The following is a 24,257-nucleotide window of genomic DNA, read 5'->3' on the forward strand; positions in this document are numbered from 1 at the left end:
GTCTTGTCAGCCGTGCTTCGCATATAATTTTGTTGGCTAATGTTGTAAGGTTGACCAATAATGAAAGTACTTTTTTCATAAATATTTATATTATCTTCTAATAGTACTCAACTTTTATGCTTCACTTTGTTAGTGGTCTAAGTAAGATGATGTGAAGTGTATATAAATGTTTTTTCTAAAAGAATTAAGATGAAGTGATTACTACCATGTTTGGATGCATAATAAGATAATTTGAAGCGTGAATCTTTCCCTTGCAATTACTTCTTTTTAGTTACTTGTAGAGATCTTATGATTTCATATAAATACAAAATGAACCATGAAATATATACCTTCATAACACTTAAAAATGGGAATCTTTCTTCGAAATTAATTATTCTAAATTACTTATAGAGATTTGCTGATTTCTTTTAGATGCAAAACTTATATATGTATACACACATAACATTCGAAAGATTGGATATTTTTCTTAATATCAATTCCTTTAAATTATTTGTAATATTTATGGTTTTATAGATACAAAATAAACCATAATTTCTCTCATTTGTTTTATTTTTGTAAAATTTCAAATGATAAATTATTTCTTTGATCTTTGGTGATCATATGAGCAATTTCTTTTGTATATATCCATTTTTTAAATTAGAATATAAAATATAAGGAAAACAACATTGCTTATTTTTGTAGTCATGAAAGGAAAAGAAAATTATGAAAAGTATATGATAGTCAAGGATGGCCTAAGATAAGGAAATTATGAAACTAATCTAATTTTAATATGATATTGTTAAATACTAATTTGATTCAGCTCATCTAATTGACCAATATCTTTGTTCAAAATTAATTATTCAAAATGAATACATAACCTAATTCGTTTGGACAATTACGCTTGCAAATACGAGCTATTGAATCCTGAAATATTTGTAAATAATTTTATAATTGGCTCATAATTTTCGTCTCTTATTGATACTTTGAAAAGTAAAGTTAAAATTGAAATGAAATAGTAAAAAAAATAGGGAAAGAAAAAGAGGAGGAAAGGAGGGAGGAAGTGACATGTCTCCTCCTACAATCCTCCAAGATAAAGGTAAAGAGTTCATTTGAAAATGAGAAGATAAAGGTAAAGAGTCTTATAAAAATAATAATCTGTATCCTCATCTCTCTCTCTCAAGTGGGCTTGAAAACTGTGTTGGATTATACCGAGCCCAATCGGCATCCATTGATTATCAGCCGTACAATGCATCTCTCCCCTACTCGAAAAAGACAAACGACTCTTCGGGTCTGTCGCAGCAAAGCATCGTTCACTTTTACACTCAGGAAAAGTTACGTTCTCTGTTGAACGCAAATAACCTGCAAATGAGAACACTGCAAATCGCCCCTAGCTAAGCTGCGACACAACAAACATAAAAGCAGACGGGGAAAAAAAGAGAGAAGAAACAGGGGAGGGAGGTTGTGGGATGAGTGCGCTTAACGCGCACGACCTCCTAAAGTCCCACATCGAGAGCGCACTCGAGGAATAATCGGTATTTAAAAAGGGCATTGAGAAGGATAGGCCACGACCTTACTTGAACAGGATCTGTTCTATAGGCTCGTACCTCTGTGTCCTTGAGACCTAAGGAGACAGGAACCAAAGTCTGGTGGATGAATCATGGCCGTGTATCCAGAGCGTGATTAACGGCTCTGTTGGGTCCTGCTGGATCCATTTGAGCTGTAGAGGATCGTTCTCAGCCGGAGTGATCCGGTTGGGATGGTCGCACGGCTGTCTGACAGACTCCCCTAATCTTTTTAATTTTTATCTTTTAGTTATAGGTGTATCACTGGGTTCCTGAAGGACACTTAGGTGGATGGATCAAGAAGATAGAACTTCCTGAAGAGCATCTGCTGTTCTCCCAAGTTCCATTCCAGGTAGGGGTCGATTTCCATAGTTCTTGGCCTCTTCTAGTTTTAGGTTTTCTAACGTAAGAGAGGAAACCCCGCCGTTGTCATAAGTGTTGTAGCGCCTGACCAGAGCAACACTTTCTTCATGTAATGAACTTTATAATTCGACAGCTACGAATACTTCGTTTCATTTTCATCTGGTTTACATATTTTTTTATCTAATGTAGGGAAAGGCGAAGGCAAATTAAATCAGTTTCCCGACCAAGTTGTCTTTAATGTTCTCAGATGCCAGAACATTAAAGACTTCATTGGTGTCCGATTCTTCTTTTGCTTCCCTGAAATGTCTATCAAAGTTAATCTGAAAAATCGCTTCTGCTTCAGATGTTTCTGCCCTGAGTACAACAAAACTCAAGTGTTCTCTTACCTGACCTTCTGGTTCACAGAACACAAGCTCCATTTGGACGTCCACCTCATAACGGTGTCAGTTTCTGTCATGCAAACAATGGAGCAGTGTCAAGAAATGCAAAAATTAATCAGCACTAGTCTGTGCCAATCAGTCTTCCACTTCTTGATTAATTTCACAGCATATATCATGCGCTTAAGACAGAAAAAAGTGTCCAATCCTAGCTACGGTTAGAGAACTGTCTTTTTAAGTTTGTTTAGATTAAGAATCAGCCAATTGCATGAACAGAACTGTATTTGCAGCCAAGCCAATTCTTCATCTGGCTCTAGCCTTCAGGCCAAAACCAAGCAACACTAGTACTCAAAAGAAATAGCAGCATCAGAATTGGGATTGAAACTTCACTTGCAAGGGCCCTTCAAATGCCAATCATAATGAGTTCATAACATAAGTGTACCAATAAAAACCATGACAATCTTTTGGACAAATCATGTCCGCATGACCAGAGCGTGATTATTGGCTCTGGTGGGTTTCCCTAAATGCGATCTGTCACTGGACCCATCAGCTGGAGTGGTCACAAGTCTGTCTACAGACTCCCTTCATTTTTTGCCCTTTGGCTGCTGTTTCACAGAGGTTATTGAGATTTCAGTTGATTGTGGAGTAATTTCCAGAATCTGAGTCGAGTGCATAAATGGGAATTATAAAAGTTCAACCTCTTCCAAGTTCAAACCACAACCTTTGATTAAGCAGTGGCTGGTCAATGTTATCAGGTCAAAGTCTTTCAACCTTCTCAATAAAAAATGGTGTCTGTTGTGTTGTGATGTCTCTACTTTGAAAAATTTGCCAAAGCCAGTGGGATCAGTGGGCAAAAACAGTCAAACCGAAATGTGGTGGCTACACGAATGATCCATGGCCATGCCCAGTTGTAATTCCCTCAGTTCAGCCTGGAATGATAGATCAAAGACTTTGATACAACTACCTCATTCTCATTCTCGTATCTTTTCCCACCAAGTTCAAGCGCCTTTCACATCAGAGCTCTGAGGAGTCGAAAGTGACTCTTATCTATCTGGGTTTCAAATGGTGTTCAAAGTAAGCTCCAGTTACATAGAGGACATGTTCAATACCGCCTTGGTTCGTCGCTGCCAGCGAGTGCTCCTTCATCGCCGTCCTCCGGCAAAGCAAGTTGCAGTTCTGTAAGGTCTATCGTGAAAGGAGATGCAGGTCCCTCTGTTTCTTCATGCCCGGCCCTACCAAGCCAGCTTCTGTGGTGACGGCGAGTCTTGAAGAAGCAACTGGGGAATTCTTCAAGTAATTGTATGCCTTCTGAAGAGGATCTGGAGAGACATCTAGGACTAGTCAAGAGGTTTTCTCTGCGTGAGGTACAACTTACGACAAATAATTTTGCCCATGTTCTGGGTAAGGGCTGATTTTCCACGGTTTATAGGGGAAGCTTAGTGGACGGTTCTCTAGCAGCCGTCAAGAGATTGGGAGGAAGCAACCTCGCAGGGTTCCTGACTGGATCTGAAAGTGAGCAGCATAGTCAAGCACCGCAAAGTGCTTGGTCTGCTTGTGTTTTGCATCATACCCACAGAACTATTTCTAGTTTATGCGTTTACGCCTCGTGGAAGCGTAGCAAATCACTTGGGATCATCTCGGTCAAATCTTTTAGATCGAGGGACCACCCTGGAACGGTCAGTAAGGATGAGGGTTGCGAACGGAGTTGCCAAGGCGCTCGCTTACTCGCATGAAGACTGCGATCCCAAGATCATCCATCGAGACATTGAAGCTTCGAATATTCTATTGGATGAGAAATACCGAGTGGCTCTCTCAGATTTTGGACTGGCAGTGTTGATGGACTACGAATAAATTTGCATCGAAATTAATGTGCCCGGAACACATGGGCATATGGATCCTGAGTACTTCATCACGGGAAGACAAAGACTGATGTTTATGCATATGGGGTCATGCTTCTCGAAGTGATAACGGGAAGGAGCATTTCGGATCTGGCTCGACTTGCCAATGACTAATGTGTTCGAATGGGTGAAAAGTGCTTTTGATGAAAGGAATTTGGATGTGCTAATTGACTCCTCTTTGCAAGGGAAGTATTTGGAAGAAGAGATGCTGAAGTTGATTAAGTTAGCTATAGCGTGTACGAAGAGGTTGCCATGGAGACGCCCCGATACGTCGCTAGTGGTCAGATGGTTGAAGGGAACGCTTATAACTTCAGTGTAGAATGAACCGATTGAAGTTGCTGTCAGTGTTTACATATTTTGGCGTAAGCATATTTCACATTTTCAGGAAGATTTGTGGTCTTGTTACTGACAACAGAGTGCTCGATTAATTGGTAAAGATAACCAATGTATTCATAGGGTTTCTGCAGACTATTATAACCAAAACGCTTGGCTGGACATTCGCATTTGGGCTTGGCATTTACAGCATTTGTCTCTTGCTTGTTGCATCAAACTTTCTGACTATTTTGATCGTGGACAGTGATAAATGAACAAGACTTAGCAATTGCTGATTCTACCATGCAACAGATAATTTATCATGTTGTTTCAAAGATAGTGATCACATTTCCGCCTAAATGGACGTAAAAGGAATGGCCGTGGTCATTTTTAGCTTGTATTTAGCTTAGAAAAAGCAACATAAAAGGAATGTAGTCCCGCAAAAGTTGGGTAGTGTGATCTTGCACGTTGACTCCACCGATCATACAAGATACAAAGAATCCTCGCTTGTTTGTTCATGTTTCCGGTTTTTGTTCTGATGCTGATTGACCATGACAGATCAGTTAGCATATTCAAGAACTCCAAACGTCTAACTCAGAGACTAGGACTTTCCTACTTTCCTACTCCGAAGGCATTTTGATAGTACGACAGATGACAACTTTGCATCTACTCATGATTCAGAGGCTTTGATTTGATCCGAAGGCATTTTAAGCATGGAAGACCACCCTAAACTACAAAAGAAATTCCAATGACAGATGACAACTTTGTATGTGACAGTTTTCTTATGCTGATGTTCCCTAAAATACTTCGTTCACCGATGGATTGACTGGTGGCTCCATCACCGGGAGGAAATGGACTCAGTTAAGAGCTTCTAAGAATCTTCTCAAAATTCAATTCACACCCTCATTGAACTCCCCAGCAAAGATCGATTTGGCATTAGCAGAAGGCTAACGATCTTGCATTAAGATCAAGACTCAAGAGTGGTGATGAAGCCTTCGGGTACATAAAAAGTTGAAAGTCTTAAGAGATGTGGGATCGGATGGTGATTAGGACTTACACGATGCTGAAGAACTCATCTGTATTGCTCTCCTCTGTGACCAATTTTCCTCGAAAATATGACTTGGTCCATCCAGTGTTGGCCTTCCAATTGAAGGTGATAATTTTTTGGATGAATACACTCACGTCTCCTTGCATTACACATCGAATCTCAACTGCTTCAGTTGGAACTTCAATGGACGCGGAACTCATCATTGTCAATCCAATACTTTCTAGAATACTTCCTGAACATCAGTTCCCCGAGGGTGTAATCTTAAATAGGAAAAAAGGGCCTTCGCAAAATTACAATTCCCAGACATTAAAAAAGGGCGACTCCACATTTTGATAGAGAGTGGTAAAAAAGACGGTTTTCAAGTTCTCCACTGTCGATCTCAAAGAAAACATTGCCGTGTCAACACTGTTCTCTCAGCCTACTTCTCTGCTATCCACAATTTGCCTTGCATTCAGGAATGGTTGCGTTAGAGCTCTTGCAGTCACAGAACGATTTGCCAACGGTGCCACCTCCACAGTTGAGATTTCTTAATGGAATCAGAAGGAACTCTTGCAGTTTTCACACAAACCTTGCTGAAGAACTAAATCCTAAAACTTCTCTTACAGAGCTAAAAGAACCCTTGATTGGCAGAGGTGCATATGCTGAGGTCTATAAAGGCCAGTTAGCTGATGGATCTTTGGTGGCAGTTAGAAGATGTGAACCATGCAAGCCTCCTGCTTTGTCATGCGCAGTTTCGAGCAGAATTACAGGACCAGAGAGCAACCATACATCGGAATCTGCTCCAAATAATTGGCTTTTGAAAGGAAGCATAATCACAGGAACTTGTAGAAATGAACACAAAATAGCAAGTCTTCCTTGTATATCCATTTATTGGCTTATGGAACAATGGCTCATAGTTTATGGAAGCACCTGCAGCACAGGCAACAGGTTGGATTGCTGCCCTCTCTCAACTGGCCAACACAGATGCCCATCGAACAAGGAGTAGCAGGAGGGCTTTGCTGTCTTCAATGAGAATTGTGATATCCAGATAATTCATCGTGACATAAAGCCTTCAAACATTTTGTTGGACAAGGAATTCGAGGCTCTCATTCCACACTTTGGTCTGGCGAAATTCATCAAGTGCGAAGATACCGTTTGATGTCTTGATGGTGAGCTTGAAAATACAACATAGTATAACCAAGAGAATACCTGTTTGCTTCTGTACTGTTTTGAAGATTCTCACTCTACTTATTATGTATATGGTACTACGGGCTACGTGGCTCCAGAATACATTTTTGAAGGTGATGCTCTGTGAAGACTAATGCTTCTGCTTATGGTGGGTGGTTTTATAGTTTGTCTCTGGTTATACTTGTCATGATCTTTCTCTGATTATGAGAAAGATCGCTTCATCATTTGACTGGGTGGAAGAACTTGTGGAAGATATATAGTTGGATCTGCTGATGGACACAAGTATGCAGGGTGATTCCATTGAAAACGAGGCTCATAAGCTTATCAAACTGGCTCTGATATGCACCCAATTTCCTCCTAAGAAATGATCCAACATGTCAGAGGTAGTCCAAATTCTTGAAGGGAGCAGCAAGGATGAAGGATAGGTGAGGAACAAAAGAGGATGTGGCTCTGAGACTGGAAACCCACCCTAATTCTAATGGCATTGTCTCTGACTTGACATCTCATCTTGCTCCAGAAGTGTTTTGTGGTCTGAGATGATCCTCTTAGAATGCTTTCTTCATTTTCTATGTTCATTACACTTTGCAGAGTAAACAGAGAAGGCTGACATCAGGGTTGAGCGACTTATAAACAAGCTCTGTCATTGGCAAATACAACCAAGAAATCAGAGAGTCAAAGTTCCTGCTAGCCGCAGAATCAAAGCAATGTATCATCTGCCACAGGCAATGTTCAATAACAGAATTAGCTTTGGAGAGATTACCACCTTAGGAAACAGTTAGGCTTCACCTTGAACAGCAAATCATCAGGATCTAGGTTGCAAAACAAAAATCAAAGGTGGTAAGCAAGAGATTTTCAAAGGCAACCAGCAAAGAAACAAAGAAAAAAGAAAAAAGAAAATAACCAGGAGACAGAGTGCACATACTCAGTTTTGATGATGTTCTAAGCAACACCCCTCACCCATTTCTGGTTGCAGTCTAGCTAATGCTTCCCTCTTCTTTGCAGTGTGGCAATGATGATCTTTAATGTCAAGTTTCATGAATATCGACACTATTTGAGCATGAATTATGATGAATTCTTTCCCTGTGCCCATAATCATCCCCATGTGAGTGTACCACTCACTCAGTTGGGTTGATGATTAAGGTTCTCCTCTAGTTCAGTATATCTAAGATGTCAGGTCAGTTTGAGGTAGGACAAATCCTACTGCTTATTTTCAACTTGTCATAAGAAATCTGCAGCAAGAAATGACGAAGTTAATACATAAGACTCGGTCTAAATTCAAGACCAAAGGCATATCCAGTTGGTCACCTGACATTCTAAGGTAAGAGGTGCAAATCCCATCATTAGGAAAAGGCATCTTTGTATTGCAATTAGAGAAGCAAGATATCCTCAGCATTTGGCCTACTGGCATTGGATGGGGTGAGACTAGGGAGTAGGGAGTAGGGATAGGGATTTACATCTAGGCTGGCAGGTATGTGCGCATGAGCACACAAAAAAACTTTCACAGAAAGGCAAGAAGGCACACAAATCATTTGTAAATGTTGTAGTGCTTGCAGACAATACAGCTAAAACCAATAAACTTGTTTAGGAAAACAAAGAGTTAGCCAGATGCTGTGCACCTCAGAAATTCTACTCAGTACAGTGTTATTGAAGGCAGCAAAATAATCACCCTTAAGGGTAAGATGCTTGAGGTCAAAACTGAGTTCTATGGCTGGACTATCAGTCCACCCAATCACTCATCTCCATCGGATTAAACATGTTATGTGTAGTTTTAGTTCAGATTTTCCAACAGCTAGGAAACTGGGCCCGCATTGAGTAGAATAATCAACATAAGCATAGAATTAAAAGTAAACACTGCTTTTGGTGTTCTATTCAATCTGGCACGTTTATATGGGAACAACAACCAAGTCAATGGCCAACAAAAAGTAAGGATCCAGCTATAAAACAAGCACATGATGTGGCGGCTGGAACATAACATCTAGACTATACTGTGGTTGATGCATATTGAGCACAATTCAGGCAACCCCATTTGGAAAGAATAAGCAGATTAGTTAGAGAAAAAATAGACATCTAAGCAAACCCAAGTGAGAGCTGATGCTTAAGTGGGGCACTTACCTGTGCACAGTGTTTGCCCCAATTCAGAAGGTCTCAATCCACCATGTTACCACTCAGGAACTGGGAATCCAACCAAAAGAATCATAGATCATCCACATCCACAAATGAACCAACATCAATGTTTTGAAGTGTGATTTTTCCCATGTACAAGTCATCTATATGGACAGGACAGACAGGAAGGCACTTGCGATTCAAACTCTCATGGATAACACCCAACCCTGAGATCCACTTCTCCTCGTTCAGTGGGTTTACATTTAATCTGTTTTGGAGTAATCGTATCCGATAAAAAACTACATCGGTTCGGTCACAGAAATGTGCAATACAGGAATGAAGTGGCTTACAATCGAAAGCCAATCTAATCAGCGCCAAAGTTAGAACCCCATCAACAGGCTTTGGATCTGAAAGGTTTCTATCTCCCATCATCTTAACCTCTTTTTCTGTGGGAAAGTAGAACATTTCATTTTCACATGCATCCAAGACTTTTAAATCCTTGGAGTAATGCCTAATTGCTTCAAGTTTGGTCGATTCATGCTTCTCTGCTAAAGTTAAAATGCAAGAGAACCTCAGGTGATAAGTTACAACTGTTTTTACCATCTTGAAGTTGTGGCAGCAACAGAAATAGTCAAGCCATCTTTTCCCTACACCTGCATACCATTTGATGATATCAGCATCGTCTAGAGCAATGAGTAGCTTTATTGGTCTAGGACGACCCATGTTGTTTGTAAATCCAGCCATTTTAACTGCCTTCCGAACAAGTCCAATGGGTGCATCAACTCTAATACACAATCTCGTCAAATCATGAACTGTCATCTCTGCATACTTCTGTTCCTTTTCTTCTTCTTCTCTCCTTTCTTCTTCCTTTAATGCCTTCATAGCTTTGACCGGAGACAAGTGCTTATCTACTTCCTTTTGGAACTTGTCATAAGCAAAGACAAGTTCCTGTGGCAATTGGTCTCTTATGCGTTGTAAAGAAAGGAAATTTCCAGCTGAGAGCACCCGATGCCAATTATACCGCTCCTCCAGAGATCCTAAGAAGTCCTGCACCACTTCATCTGCCCATGTTCTGAAAATCTCGTTGACCTCATTCTCAATTTGAATGTCAAATTTGAACCCATTTGTGCACTTCAACTTCTTGAAAACATGACTCAAAATCTTCAATCCCAGTTTCTTCCTATTCCTTTCCCTAGCATTTCTCATTTCTAAAGCTTTCACTTCCTTCTGCCTTAGGTACTTCTTCCTAGCCCTCATGGCTTTTTCTGACATTGGGGGATGCAAAACAGAAGGCAGGACTGCCTGAAGTTCCATCCCTAAGAACTCAATCTTTTCCATCGTAGGGCTGTGAATTGCAGTTCTCACTCTATCTACCTTCAATTCCAGCTTCTCTTCTATATATTTCACAATGTTGTTCTTCAAATCCAGAGTCAAAATTTTTGACCCTGAGGTTATAAAGAGCATCTCATCCAGGTACCTAACTGCGTACACCTTCACGGGCTTGTAAAACACATTCGATGTTGAATCCGAAACATTTTCATTAGACTCAAACTTAAGATTCTCTTTATTCATTTGAAGCCTTAAATCCTGAATTTCCTTGTCGAGTCCATTGAAGTATATGTTAATCAAAATTGCACACAGGCCACTCTCTTGAGGAAACCCTCTCCCCAAATAGCACCCGCCCAATTCAATGCTCACGACTTGGCACTCAAACAGCCTCCTTATCAAATCAACGAAAAGAGAATCGTCGATTTTCTCTTCAATGACCTTACACAGTTTGCTCACACGTGCACAGTCAAACTTCTGCCTGTCGAATGTCACAGTGAACCACCAGCTGGGATTCTGCACAGAGGCTTTCAAGTATCGCACAGCCGTGTGGCGCCCCACGCCGACACGCCCGCCGTAAGCGAAAGTCGCGAACCTCTCGTCATATACGACCTCCAGAACCATCCTGAGGGCCTCGATCAAGACCTTCAGTTTCAAGCCGGGCAGGAGCAGGGGCTCACCTTTCTTTCTCGAGGGCGCCATCGCGACGCAGCACGCCGCGACGTCGAACCGGCCCTCGGCGATCTCGCGGCCCATTTCGGAGAGCGAGAAGCGCCTCGACACGGACTCGAGCAGAGCAGAGGAAGGCGGAGGCGGAGGCGGAGGAGCCGCGTCGGGAGGGCTTGGGGCGGCGAGGTTCCGGCAGGCGGCGAGGAGGACGGAGGGGGAAGACAGGACGTGGCGGGCGAGGCCGGAGAACTTGCCATTCTTGGCGTAGCGGCCGAGGACGAGGGGTTTGAGCTGCGGCCGCGTTAAGGGCTCCACGGGGTCCGGGGGCGGCGATGAGGTGGAGATGGGCCTGCGGGTGGCGCGGCGGCGGGGGGTCAGGGAGAGGCGGACGTCGGAGGAGGCGATCCTTCGAAAGCTCGAATGCATTAGAATTGCGAAATGCGCGATAGAGGAAGAGACGGAAGAAAACCTCTCACTTCCAGGAGATGGTGGGAGAGTTTCAGTTGCAGGGGCGAGAGTTGCTTCGGAAGTCACGAGTCAATTAACTCTTCTTTTTAAAAAAAAAAAAAAAAATTAACTCTTCTTTTTTGTTGATTGAAAATATTGGAAAATGACATCACATTGATCACAAGTATTATACCCGCCATTGATTGCTTGTCATAATGTTTTTTGTAACTACAGGCCATGACTTTTTTTTCTAATCATTTAAGTATCGTATAACTTTTTAAAAACATTCTCCATAAATGTTATACTATTTTGAATTTCTAATACTTGAGTAAACTTTTTTTTAAAAATTTCACATTTAAGTGATCAATCGAAAGTTATAACACTCAAGTAAATATTTTTTAAAAGTTATGACAATTAAGTAGTTGAAAAAAATGTAACATTCAAATGAGGGTCATATGAATCATTCAACATATTTTATAACTAAAGTGATTTTTTTTTTTGAAATACTTAATGCTTATTCAAAACTAGACCCCATTGGGCCGTCAATTTTTCAATCATAAAAAGAATGATCTAATTTTGTCAAAAAATTTAATGTTTATTGATCAAGAATTTGGGATTTTTCAAGTTTTATTCTATATGTCATGGAAATAAGTATTGGCACGATGGGGTTTGCAGTTCTTCTTGTTTTGATTGCTGTGAATGGAATCCTTCAAAAAATGCATACAAGTTAACATGATCATTTTTTTTAAAAGATGTATATAGCCCATTATCTAATTTCCTAAAAAATTTCAAACTTTTAATCTAACCTTAATTTTATTGTGAACTTTTTTCATCTAAAAAGAAATCACTCACTCTAATCCCAAATCCATCCACCCATCGAAAAATTACTGTTGATTTTTTCACGATTATCAACATTAATAATCAATCGTGAGTCGGTATGCGTATTTTTCAGATGAGTCGATTTAGGAAATGATTTTGACCCCACGCCGGGTCTCCTTAGTAGGACCAGACAAAGCGTAAGCGTCGTCTCGCACCCCTCACCGCGTTGCACGTTAAGTCGCGACAGGATTTGGTTTTGACTTTGTTACAACGCGGAGAAAAGGAAAATTTCAGGGATGCTTCCGGGGCTAATAAGTTCAGCAGCAGGTACCCCCAGGATGTTACCTAGAAACAACCCAGTTGACGTGAAACCGGGGCCATAGGCTCCATTTAAATCAAATCTTCCACCATTTCAGACGTGAACCATACAGACACATACCAGCAATACTGATTGCATCGGAAAGATGGTTTTCAAATTTTACACCATCGACTTCACCGAGGATGTCGATGTTTCCACTCTGTTTGCTCCGCCTACTCCTCCTCCGTCGTCCACCATTTGCCTTCCACTTGGCAAGAGCTTCACCCGAACCATGGCTGTCGCAGGCAGAGCCGCTGAAGGCGTTTCTTGCGGGTTCACTGCCCCTGCCGTCGAGGTTTCTTGCTGGAGGCCAAAGACATCATCCGACGACTCGAATCTCCAATTACTTCATCCCCAGGTACAGCTTCGAAAATTTACATACCAGGAGCTGAAAGTCGCGACTGGCAATTTCAGCAAAGAGAATGTTTTGGGAGAAGGTGGGTTTGGTACGGTCTACAGAGGAATTTTGCTTGATGGATCTGCGGTGGCAATAAAAATATATTCCCGAGCATCTGGCCATGCTGAAGTGCAAGCTTGTGCTGAAGTGCAGGTTGGGAGTATGGCCAGGCACCGGAATCTGATCCAACTGCTCGGCTTTTGCGATTCAATGGAACCGCAAAAACCTGTCAAGAAAAGAAAGGCAAGGTCACAACCGGTAGAGTAACTGTTGGTATATCCATTGGCGGTCAACGGAAATATGGATTCCCACTTGAGGGAGTGCTCTGCTTTGCAACCCCCTCTCGATTGGCCTACCCGGATGCACATTGCCTTAGGAGTGGCGAGAGGGATCTCGTATCTTCACGAGGATTGCAGTCTTCAGATAATTCACCGAGACATAAAGCCTTCGAACATTTTGTTGGATGAGAACTTCGAACCTCTCATTGGGGACTTCGGCATGGCAAAATTGGTGAACCATGAAGATTGGAAGCAGCAGATCCAGGAGTCGAAAAGCGCCAGGGCACCGCACCAGATGGCTGCTCTGGATAGATCGGAAAAGTTATACAGTACCAATGTAATAGGTGGTACATTTGCATATCTCCCTCCAGAGTACTTGATGCACGGTTATTTCTCAGCAAAGAATGATGTCTTCGCATTTGGGGTGGTACTCCTCGAGCTCATCTCTGGTTCAAGGATTGATTTTGGGCAGCCTCTAGACAGAAAAAGATTCCGTGATTTTACGGGGGTGAAAGACATTGGGGAACATAACAAGTTGGGATGTCTGATCGATCCGAACTTGAGGGGAGACTACGATGAGAAAGAGGCTGAGAAATTAGTCAAACTGGCTCTCTTGTGCGTCCAAGAGTCACCAACAAAACGACCCACAATGTCGGAGGCAGTCCAAATTCTCAAAGGAAGCAGCTTAAATGACAGATGGGAGAGTGAAAAAGCGGAGATGTTACTTACTTTTCCGCTAGGAGAATCTCTTCTTGATTCAGAGGAGCTATCAGGACGCACCCTCGCCGACTCTGCATCTCATCTTGATCCAGAGGTGCTATCAGGACCGAGATGACGCCTTTGTCCTGGAAGCGAGCACAGCTGTCATGCACTAGTCGAGAAACACGCGCTTCCCTTTTCTCCAGAGTTTGGTCAATAGCTGTTGTCATCACCGTCATCAATTTAGATTTTAAAAGATCATCATTCATTTCAATGAAAGTGAACCGCATGCTATAATTTCTTCCTAGCCAAAAATACAAACAAAAGTCATGTGTCACCAATTGCACATGAATTCCAGAAAAATAACACGAACGAATAATCCCCGAATTCTCGGAGCGGTGATTAAGCATCCTTAGATGAAATAGTGATCTTTCGGGATTGATGGTTATGCATCACCCCCAATTCTACACATTTGAGTAAGGTTGTCACTACGAAACTATAATTAAGGTGCACAGGGTCTTCCCAGCCTAGTCATTGGAAATATAAGTTGTGACATTTGGATTTTCGCTCGATGGGATAGTGAGCCTCAAATGCTTAATGGTTCACGTCATATAATCAAGCTCATCATCAGACCGCACCACTACAAGGGCTTGCCACCTCAGCTTGTCCCCGTCATCACCACGCCACCTTATCGTCATGTCACCGCACCACCACCACGTTGCCGCACCGCTCGGCCTGGCCGAGTCTTCTCCAATTGGCGCTTCAATTGGCCGCCAACTATGGCAAGACGAGGCACCAAAATTTCCGCCGAGTCTTAAGCCCCAAACCCACGTAACCTCACCCAGGCGGCTTCTCCTTGGGCTGCCACGAGTGGGAGTAACGTGGCAATCAAATGTTGACCACGCCCATGAAGCAGTGAAAGAGGTAAATGAAAATTCACCCGGCCAAGCCACGTTCCCCTCTAGCTGTCATCTCCTTGGGGCTGCCACCAGTTGAAAATGTTGACCAAGACCATGCAAAGACGGTTGAAAGAGAGAAGAACCAAAAATTTAAATCCAGCCAGCTCATGTTTCTTCATTTATCCTTTAGCATCGCCCAGACACGCTCACATCCCGCCCTTTTCGTTCAGTCCCTTGGCCGCGCGACACCACAACTCGCCGCCACCTTCGCTGGCGATGCGCCCTCGTTCAACCAGACCAGCCAACCAGCGCTGTTCCTGTTCGTGTTTCTCGGTTCGTCTCAAACCGCCGGAGGACCAATCGTAACTCAGGTTCTCGCATCCTTCCTAACTAACGCAAGAGATTTCTACGGACTTGAGGCAAGTAAATTGCCTCCCTTTTATGTTATGTAAGTTGATTGCCGCACGTCAAGGTCAATTTCATTAGATTTTAATCGTCTCGGTTGATTTCATACATAGTCATGATAGTCAACGATTTCGGAAAACGTACATTACGAGCATTGTTGAAATTATGGTTTATTGAGTTCACTGATGTGTTGTTGAAATATTGGATGTTGGGATTTGTGCTGGTTTGGGCTAAAATAGCATAAGTCGTGAGCGAATCCGAGGATACAGCTATTTTTGGTTTAGTAGATCGTACTTTTGCCAATTTTATATTGGTTCTTGTTGTATGAATCTTGTGAGGCTTTATTCACAAAATGTTTACTTTGTTTTATAACATGCTTTAATTTCGGATTTTTCAGACTTCATATATTCAAAATATGTTTGAAAAATTGAAGCGGGTTTGAAACTATTTTCTCGGATTTTTATTGACCTTTACTCGATTTTTAATTTCCACAGAGTTTTGAACAAAATATTTGGACAATGTTATCATGAAATTTTTAGACCACATCTTAAATTATAACATGTAATTTTCCCATGATTTTTAGAACTCATTTAAGCTTTCGAAATGCGCAATTTCAAATATTTTATCATGGAAATCTACCCTGTCTTGACCTAAAATATAAAAAATTATTGGGACCCCGTACAAGCTGAACCGGGTTTTGAGTTATACATTAAAAACGTTCCTCGGAGTCTCATCCACATTGTGTTAAATTTTGTAATTTTTGAAACTGATTTACTTGGCGATTTATGGTGACTTGCCCCTTTTACTATCAATTTTGGAATTTTGAATAAACTCCTTTTATAACTTATCTTATTCAACCGGCACTCTAAACAACTATTTTGTACCATTTCTCTTATTTACATTGGACTAAGATTTTGAAACTGATTTGATTCTTGTGCATTAGCATGGTGGATGGCATGTTAAATTGAATGATTGAATTATTGCACAATGGGATGAGTGTGTGATTTGAGAATACCATCAGTCCCAATGACTATGCTGCCCTGAGTTATAGTAGGAATGCCCGAAGGGTAATTGGGTTCCTCTGGATGCTTGAGGGTGTAACATGGTTCCCCCAAATGTCCTCGCGATGCTAGATGGGTGCGAGATGCTCGGGCGATAATGAGGTTCTCCGAAAGATGGTGGTAGCTAATTCATAGTAAATATGATCATTGGCATTTTCATATTTCATTCAAGTTTTATTGGATTATTGTTTTCAGAGGAAATGTTTTATATTTGCTATTATGATTTTGAGAAAGGTTCTTAGGTAAGTTGATATCGTAATGATCTCTTGTCTTGTATATTTAAACTTCCTCGCATGTGCTGTTACTGACTTATGTGGTATAGACTAGTTAGTAGTTTGCTTATTTCTCAAATTAGTAGCATTTTGGGAAGACCAAGCTAAGATTTTGGACGTACTTAGGTGGGAGACAGATGACATAGTACATACATAGTATCCAAGTCGGGATGGTACGGCTGCTAGAACTTTTGGGTGTGGTACGGAGCAGTTGTATCTTTAGCTCATCCCAAATGTACCCCGACTCCATTACCTAAAACATATATAAATAAAAAATAAAACGAGACTGTCAGGTTTGCATATCCATGTGTGTTCCTTCGAATTTTTATATGTCCTCAATATTATTTAATTGTACACGCTTCTGCATGCTTAAAAAACGAAAAGACTTTAATAAATGCATTAGCCATGATGTACTAGGAGCATCACATAAGTATATTATATAGTACACCACAAATCACATTGTTTATCTTTTGCAACTCTTTTGCTTGATAAAGTAGCACAAGCAAATGATTATATATGGAAAAACAAGGAACTGTAAAACCCAAGCTAAGACATACTTGGGACAACCATCTTTCTTTCTTCAGCTCTTCTTCTTTCATTTCTCACCCACAAAGAGAAGTCCAGCCTCCATTGTTTTTGCCAAAGCTGACTTATGTAAGGCTTGGAGTTGAGGATTTTTTTTTTAATTTATTTGATAAAGGTAAGTATAATATAGATTTTACCAAATGAATATACAAAGAGAGGAAGCTTGGTACTAACAAAACAAACACTCAAAAGACAAGGAGTCAAGAGAGTGTAGGGGTGCTTTGGTACCACAATAAAACAAAAGAGGCAAATAGCTACTAGGAGGCGAAAATAACAACAAGAAGGGGAAGAACACAATCAATCAAAAATTGATGATGGCAATTCCCAACTTTGTTGCAGTCTTCTATTCCGTGGAGTGTTTGGGATGTGATTGAAGGACAAGGCTTTATGCTTAATTGCCTTATAAAGAAATATCTTCAACGCCGGAAGGAAAAGGGAGCGGTTGCAAAAGATAATCTCATTCCGTTCCTTCCAAATAAGATAGCATAAAGCTCCAAAAGTAAAGTGAGCCATGGATTGGTGGAAACTATTGTCAGCAAGATGTTTGGTAACCTAAGCAATATTATCAACCCAACATTTGTTGGAGTTGAGGATTTCATATAAAGATATATTAATAATATTTTTCAATTTAAAATTTTGAGGTCTGTCTGACAAAATAAGGAATTATAAAACTGTTCAACTTTTAATTTAATATGGACAAATACTAATTTGATTTAACCCATTCAATTGGTCAATATCTTTGTTCAATGGTACTTGTTCTGAATGAATACAAACACTTGCAAATACGAACTTTTGATCACTAGAATACCTATAAATAACTTTATATTTGGCTCAAAATTTCTGCCTTTATTGATACTTTGAAAAGTAAAGTTAAAATAGATATGGAATAGCAAAAAAAAAAAAAAAAAAAGGAAAAAAAGGAGGAGGAAGGAGGGAGGAAGTGGCATGTCTCCTCCTACAATCCTCGTTCTGACACCTAGTAGAAAGGTTGATTTGAAAATGAGAAGATAAAAGTGGAGAGTCTCATAAAAATAATAATATGTATCCTCCCTCCCTCCCCCTCCCTCTCAAGTGGGCTTGAAAACGGTGTTGGGTTATACCGAGCCCAATCGGCAGCCATTGACAATCAGCCATTTAATGCATCTCTCCTCTACTCAAAAAAGACAAAGACTATGGGTCTGCAACAGCAAAGCATCGTTCACTTTTACATTCAGGAGAAGTTGCATTCTCTGTTAAACGCAAAGAACCTGCAAACGAAAACACTAACAAGCGCCCCAAGCTAAGCTGCGAGACGACAAACAGATAAACAGATGGAAAAAGAGGAGAAGAAACCAGGGGAGGGAGGTTGTGGGTTGAGTGCACTTAATGCGCGCGACCTCCTAAAGTCCCACATCGAGAGACGCTTGAAGAATAATCGGTATCTAAGGAGGGCAGTGATAGGGGGAGGCCACAACCTTTCTAGAATATGTTCTGTTATATAGACTCGGACCTCCGTGAGACCTAAGGATCTCCCTAGAATGGTCAGTAAGGATGAGGGTTGCATGAAGACTGCATCCCAAGATCATCTTGAGATATTAAAGCTTCGAATGTTCTGTTGGATGAGAAGTACCGAGTGGCTCTCAGATTTTGGACTGTTGATGTGTTTAATTGAGCGCTCTTTGCAAGGGAAGTACGCGGAAGAAGAGGTGCTGACGTTGATTAAATTTAAGCTATAGCGTGAACAGAGAGGTCGCCATGGAGACGCCACGATAATGTCGCGAGTGGTCAGGATGGTTGAAGGGAACGCTTATAACTTCAGTGTAGAGGGACCCAATTAAAGTCACCGTCATTGTCTCTGCATATTTTGATGTATGCATATTTCACATCTTTCGTGAAGATTTGTGGTCTTTGATGCTTGTTACTGATAACAGACTGCTCGATTAATTGGTAAAGATAATTAATGTGTTCCTAAGGTTTTTGCAAACTATTATAACGAAGACGCTTGTCTGGACATGCGCATTCGGGCTTGGCGAATCCTGAATTTCCTTGTCGAGTCCATTGAAGTATATGTTAATCAAAATTGCATACAAGCCGCTCTCGAGGAAACCCTCTCCCCAAATAACAGCCGCCCAATTCAATGCTCACGGCTTGGCACTCAAACAGCCTCCTTATCAAATCAATGGAAAGAGAATCGTCGATTTTCTCTTCAATGACCTTACACAGTTTGCTCACATGTGCACAATCAAACTTCTGTCTGTCGAATTTCACAGTGAACCACCAGCTGGAATTCTGTACCGAGGTTTTCTAGTATCGCACAGCCGTGTGGCGCCCCATGCCGACCTGCCCGCCGTAAGCGAAAGTCGCGAACCTCTCGTCATATACGACCTCCAGAACCATCCGGAGGGCCTCGATGAAGACCTTCAGTTTCAAGCCGGGCAGGACCAGGGGCCCACCTTTCTTGCTCGAGGGCACCATCGCGACGCAGCACGCCGCGACGTCGAACCGGTCCTCAGCGATCTCGCGGCCCATTTCGGAGAGCGAGAAGCGCCTCGACACCGACTTGAGTAAAGAAGAAGGAGGCGGAGGCAGGGGAGCCGCATCGGGAGGGCTTGGGGCGGCGAGGAGGACGGAGGGTTTTGAGCTGCGGCCGCGTTAAGGGCTCCGCCGGGTCCGGGGGCGGCGATGAAGTGGAGATGGGCCTGCGGGTGGCGCGGCGGCGGCGGCGGGTCAGGGAGAGGCGGACGTCGGAGCAGGCGATCCTTCGGAAGCTCGAATGCATTAGAATTGCGAAATGCGCGATGGAGGAAGGAGACGGAAGAAAACCTCTCGCTTCCAGGAGATGGTCGGAGAGTTGCAGTTGCAGGAGCGAGAGTTGCTTCGGAAGTTACGAGTAAATTAACACTTGGATATTTGACACAAAAATAAATTAACACTTGGGTAAACGTTTTAAAAGAAATTTTGCATTTAAGTGATCGATTGAGTTATGATATTTAAGTGAATACTTTTTTTTTTTTTTTTATAAGTTATGACATTTAAATGGTTGAAAAAAATTGTGTGAGAGTGATATGAAAGTCATGAGATCTATTGTGTTTTTATTTTTTTGAAAATTCAAAATATCTTATAACTGAAGTGAATTTTTTTGAAATACTTAATGCTTATTTAAAACCAAACTCCATTGGGCCGTCAATTTTTTATTCAAAAGAGAATGACCTAATTTTGTAAAAAAAAAAAATGATGTTTATTGATCAAGAATTTGTGATTTTTCAAGTTTTATTCTATAGAGAAAAAGTATTGGCATGATGGAGCTTGTAGTTCTTATTTGGTTGTTGTGAATCCTTCAGAAAAATGTATACAAGTTAATGTGATCAAATTTTTTTTTTTTAAAGACGTAGATAGCCCCACGATTTAATTTCCTTAAAAAAAAAATCTTAAACCTTAAGTCCAATCTCAACTTTGTCATGAACTTTTTTTCATCTAAAAAGAAATCACTCATTCTAATCCAAAATCCGTCCACACATAAAATAATTATCACTGATTTTTTCATGATTATCAACGGTAGTAATCGATCTTGAGTGGGTATGCCTATTTTTTAGATGAATGCGCGTAGCATTGCCGATGGGATCTCCACCCCCTCCCCCTGTCCTCATCTCTCTTCCCCCTTTCCCTCAGCCCTCACGTCACCCCCATTGCCCCCCACCCCCCACTCATCAGTCATCTCACCAGTCACCTCACCTGTGTTGTTTCTCTGCCCCCGGCCCCCCTCTCACAGTCACCCCACTCATCACTTACCTCACCTGTTATTTCTCTCCCTCCTTCGTGTCCGCCTCCGGTTCTATACCTTTCTTCCCCCTCCCTCCCCCATCAGCTGCTAACCACGACCTCCTCGTCCTTTTCACATGATCTCTCTTTCAATCGCCTCACCGCCTCTCCTCCAGCCCTTCCTCCTTCGTAGCTGCAGCCTCAGTCTCGTTGCCACTCGCCAGCCCTCCATCGCAGCAGGCCCTCTCGCTGTCGCAGGCAAGCCGTTGCCGTTGCAGGCTTGCCATTGCTCGCAGCCTCGTCTCTGCTCCCTCGTCCTCGCCTCCATCCTCCATTGTCTTCCGGACACGTTTGTCGACACATGTCGAGAAAAGTTGACCACGTGTCCGAGCATGTTGACGTGTCCGACACGCTCCGACACGTGACATGACACGGAAGCATGGACGACGTGTCCGTGCTTCATAGGTTACAATGCGGAGAAAATTAAATTTCAGGGATGCTTCCGGGGCTAATAAGTTCAGCAGCAGGCACCTTCCAATACGTTACCCAGAAACAACCCAGTCGACGCGAAACCAGGGGCATAGGCTCCATTTAAATCAAATCTTCACCCTTTCAGAGCGTGAACCATACAGGCACATACCTGCAATACTGATTGCATCAGAAAGATGGTTTTCAAATTTCACACAATCGATCTCGCCCAGGATGTCGATGTTTCCACTCTGTTTTCGCCACCTAGTCCTCCTCCGTCGTCCAAAGTTTGCCTTCCACTTGGCAACAGCTTAACCCGAGCCATGGCAGTCGTGGGCAGAGCCGCTGAAGGCGTTTCGCGCGGGTTCACTGCCCCTGCCGTCAAGTTTTCTTGCTGGAGGCCGAAGACATCATCCGACCACTCGAATCTCCAATTACTTCGGCCTCAGGTACAGCTTCGCAATTTTACGTACCGGGAGCTGAAAGTCGCGTCTGGCAATTTCAGCGAAGAGAACGTTGTCGGAGAAGGTGGGTTTGGTAAGGTCTACAGAGGAATTTTGCTTGATGGATCTGTCGTGGCAATAAAAAATGTACCCAACTATACGGCCATGCTGAAGTGGAGACTCGTGCTGAAGTGGAGGTTGGGAGTATGGCCAGGCACCGGAATCTGATCCAACTACTCGGCTTTTGCGATTCAACGGAACCACAAAAACCTGTCAAGAAAGGAAAGGCAAGCACAGAACCGGTGGAGCACCTGTTGGTATATCCATTGGCGGTCAAAGGAACTGTGGATTCCCATTTGAGGGAGTGTTCTGCATTGCAACCCCCTCTCGATTGGCCTACCCGGATGCACATTGCCTTAGGAGTGGCGAGAGGGCTCTCGTATCTTCACGAGGATTGCAGTCTTCAGATAATTCACCACGACATAAAGCCTTCGAACATTTTGTTGGATGAGAACTTCGAATCTCTCATTGCGGACTTCGGCTTGGCAAAATTGATGAATCATGAAGATTGGAACCAGCAGATCCAGAAGTTGGAAAGCGCCAGGGCACCACACCAGATGGCTGCTCTGGAAAGATCAACAGAGTTGTACAGAACCCATCGAATATGTGGTACACATGGATTTATACCTCCGGAGTACGCATTACATGGGATGTTCTCGGTAAAGAATGATGTCTTCGCATTTGGGGTGGTGCTCCTCGAGCTCATCTCTGGTCCGAGTGTTCCTGGTTTTCGGCAGCATGGAGCCAGAAAAGGAATCAACGATTTTAAGTCGGTAAAAGTTATTGTGGAACATAACGAGTTGGGATGTCTGATCGATCCGAACATGAGGGGAGACTACGATGAGAAAGAGGCCGAGAAATTAGTCAAACTGGCTCTCTTGTGCGTCCAAGAGTCACCAACAAAACGACCCACAATGTTGGAGGCAGTCCAAGTTCTCAAAGGAAGCAGCTTAAATGACAGATGCGAGAGTGAAAAAGAGGAGATGGTACTTTGTTGATGTATCAAGACGGCACCATCTGTTTTTTCTTAGTTTTGTTTAGTCAGTTTGTTGATGTCTAGTATTCTAGGAGTTAGTTAATTGTTGTTTTATTTGGTCAATCTTATCTTGTAGGAGTAGTTAGCTGGCGTTTTAGTTTGTTGCTGGTTTTGTGGACCAAGCAAGCTGTTAGTGGGCAACGTGGGTTTATGGTTAAGTTTTAGTATGTATTTAAGCATTTTTTTAGTTTTTTGAATAATATACATAGCTTTTGCTGTCAACTCCTTCTCCGTTCTTTCGAAAACAATACTAGTATAAGAGCTTTCTTGATCTAAGGGGCTGTGAGTGACTTGTGAGATTGATTGAGAGGTGTGTCTGCATCCATACAAGCTAAAAGCAAGATGGATGCAGGATCGAGTGGTTTCTTAGCAATGGCTCCACTAGCATTTGATGGAGAAAATTATCAAGCTTGGGCAGTGAGAATGCGAGCCTATCTAGAGGATTGTGATTTTTGGGAAGCTGTAGAACAAGATTATGAAGTTGCTCCCATTCCTGACAATCCAACCATCAATCAGATCAAGTTTCACAAGGAGAGGACAACAAGGAAAGCAAAGGCAAAGTTTTGTTTATATGCTGCTGTCTCACCTGTCATTTTCAGTAGAATTATGGCTTGTGAATCAGCCAAAGCTATCTGGGACTTCCTCAAAGCTAAGTATCAAGAAGATGAGAGGATCTAAAGAATGAATGGGCTAATTCTGATCACAAAATTCGAGAGACTGTAGATGAAGGAGTCTGAGACAATTAAGGAGTATTCTAATAAGTTGATAAGCATTGCAAATCAGGCAAGATTTCTAGGCACTGACCTCTCTGATAATAGGCTAGTGCAGAAGATTCTTGTCTTCGTGCTTGAAAGATTTGAGGTAACCATTGCCTCTTTGGAGAATACCAAGGATTTGTCTTAGATCAAGTTAACAGAATTGTTAAGTGCTCTACAAGCACAAGAGCGAATGAGGTTAATGAGGTTGGAAGGAAGTACGAAAAGAATTCTGCTAGCCAAAGAACAACAGAATGTATGAGGAAAAGTAAAAAAGTGGAAAGGGAAGAAAGGAAATGGCAGTAGTGGTTCATAAGCTGTTGTAGGAGAGAACAATGTGGGCAACTCCAAGAACAATTGGGGAAGATATTCCTTGTGTTAGCATTGTGGAAAAAAGAATCATCCACACTTTAATGTTGGAAGAGGCCAAATGTAAGGTGTAGAAAATGTCATAAGCTTGGACACATTGAGAAGTTCTGCAAAGAGAAGAGAGATCAGCAGCAAGGTGAGGTACATGTTGCAGTCCAACAAGAGGTAGATCAACTGTTTGTTGCCTCTTGTTTCTCCTCTAGTACTCCAAGTGACAGTTGGCTTGTTGATAGTGGTTGCACAAACCACATGACAAGTGATGAAAAGCTATTTATAGACCTTGACAAGTCATTGAAGTCAAGAGTGAGGATTGAGAATGGGGAGTACTTAGAAGTGAATGGTAAAGAGACTGAAGCAATGGAGA

The 24,257-nt window shown here is 42.1% G+C and overlaps 5 protein-coding genes and 1 non-coding gene across 7 annotated transcripts; 5 read left to right on the forward strand and 1 right to left on the reverse strand.

Moving 5' to 3' along the window:
• The first annotated feature begins 1,543 nt into the window (after window positions 1-1,543).
• Window positions 1,544-1,761, forward strand: LOC120289072. Its single transcript, XR_005547021.1, has one exon. It is a non-coding gene; the product is annotated as a small nucleolar RNA U3 (small nucleolar RNA).
• A 1,742-nt stretch (window positions 1,762-3,503) lies between these two features.
• LOC120287552 (LRR receptor kinase SERK2-like) lies at window positions 3,504-4,132 on the forward strand. Its single transcript, XM_039300394.1, has 3 exons — window positions 3,504-3,574; window positions 3,711-3,793; window positions 3,858-4,132. The coding sequence occupies exons 1-3, from the start codon at window positions 3,504-3,506 to the stop codon at window positions 4,130-4,132; spliced, it is 429 nt and encodes a 142-aa protein (XP_039156328.1).
• A 3,225-nt stretch (window positions 4,133-7,357) lies between these two features.
• Window positions 7,358-11,301, reverse strand: LOC104430204 (nuclear intron maturase 3, mitochondrial). 2 transcript variants are annotated; one of them, XM_039301315.1, is made up of 3 exons: window positions 8,819-11,301; window positions 7,629-7,935; window positions 7,358-7,515 (listed from the first exon to the last, which is right to left on the reverse strand). In XM_039301315.1, exon 1 carries the CDS (start codon window positions 11,228-11,230, stop codon window positions 8,900-8,902), a length of 2,331 nt encoding a protein of 776 aa, XP_039157249.1. In that variant the 5' UTR covers window positions 11,231-11,301; the 3' UTR covers window positions 7,358-7,515; window positions 7,629-7,935; window positions 8,819-8,899. The 2 variants fall into 2 exon arrangements, with proteins under 2 accessions (XP_039157249.1, XP_039157253.1); XM_039301319.1 differs by having other exon boundaries at window positions 8,012-11,301.
• A 1,233-nt stretch (window positions 11,302-12,534) lies between these two features.
• Window positions 12,535-13,092, forward strand: LOC104430205 (BRASSINOSTEROID INSENSITIVE 1-associated receptor kinase 1). Its single transcript, XM_018867012.2, has one exon. It carries the CDS (start codon window positions 12,535-12,537, stop codon window positions 13,090-13,092), a length of 558 nt encoding a protein of 185 aa, XP_018722557.2.
• Window positions 13,093-13,125: 33 nt separating this feature from the next.
• Window positions 13,126-13,938, forward strand: LOC104425354 (BRASSINOSTEROID INSENSITIVE 1-associated receptor kinase 1). The gene has a single exon (XM_018864865.2). The coding sequence runs from the start codon at window positions 13,126-13,128 to the stop codon at window positions 13,936-13,938; it is 813 nt and encodes a 270-aa protein (XP_018720410.2).
• A 7,615-nt stretch (window positions 13,939-21,553) lies between these two features.
• LOC104430207 (BRASSINOSTEROID INSENSITIVE 1-associated receptor kinase 1) lies at window positions 21,554-22,731 on the forward strand. The gene is made up of 2 exons (XM_039300405.1): window positions 21,554-21,758; window positions 21,848-22,731. Exons 1-2 carry the CDS (start codon window positions 21,554-21,556, stop codon window positions 22,729-22,731), a joined length of 1,089 nt encoding a protein of 362 aa, XP_039156339.1.
• Window positions 22,732-24,257: the final 1,526 nt, after the last annotated feature.

This window comes from Eucalyptus grandis, chromosome 1 (genome assembly GCF_016545825.1).
Source record: "Eucalyptus grandis isolate ANBG69807.140 chromosome 1, ASM1654582v1, whole genome shotgun sequence".
NCBI lineage: Eukaryota > Viridiplantae > Streptophyta > Magnoliopsida > Myrtales > Myrtaceae > Eucalyptus > Eucalyptus grandis.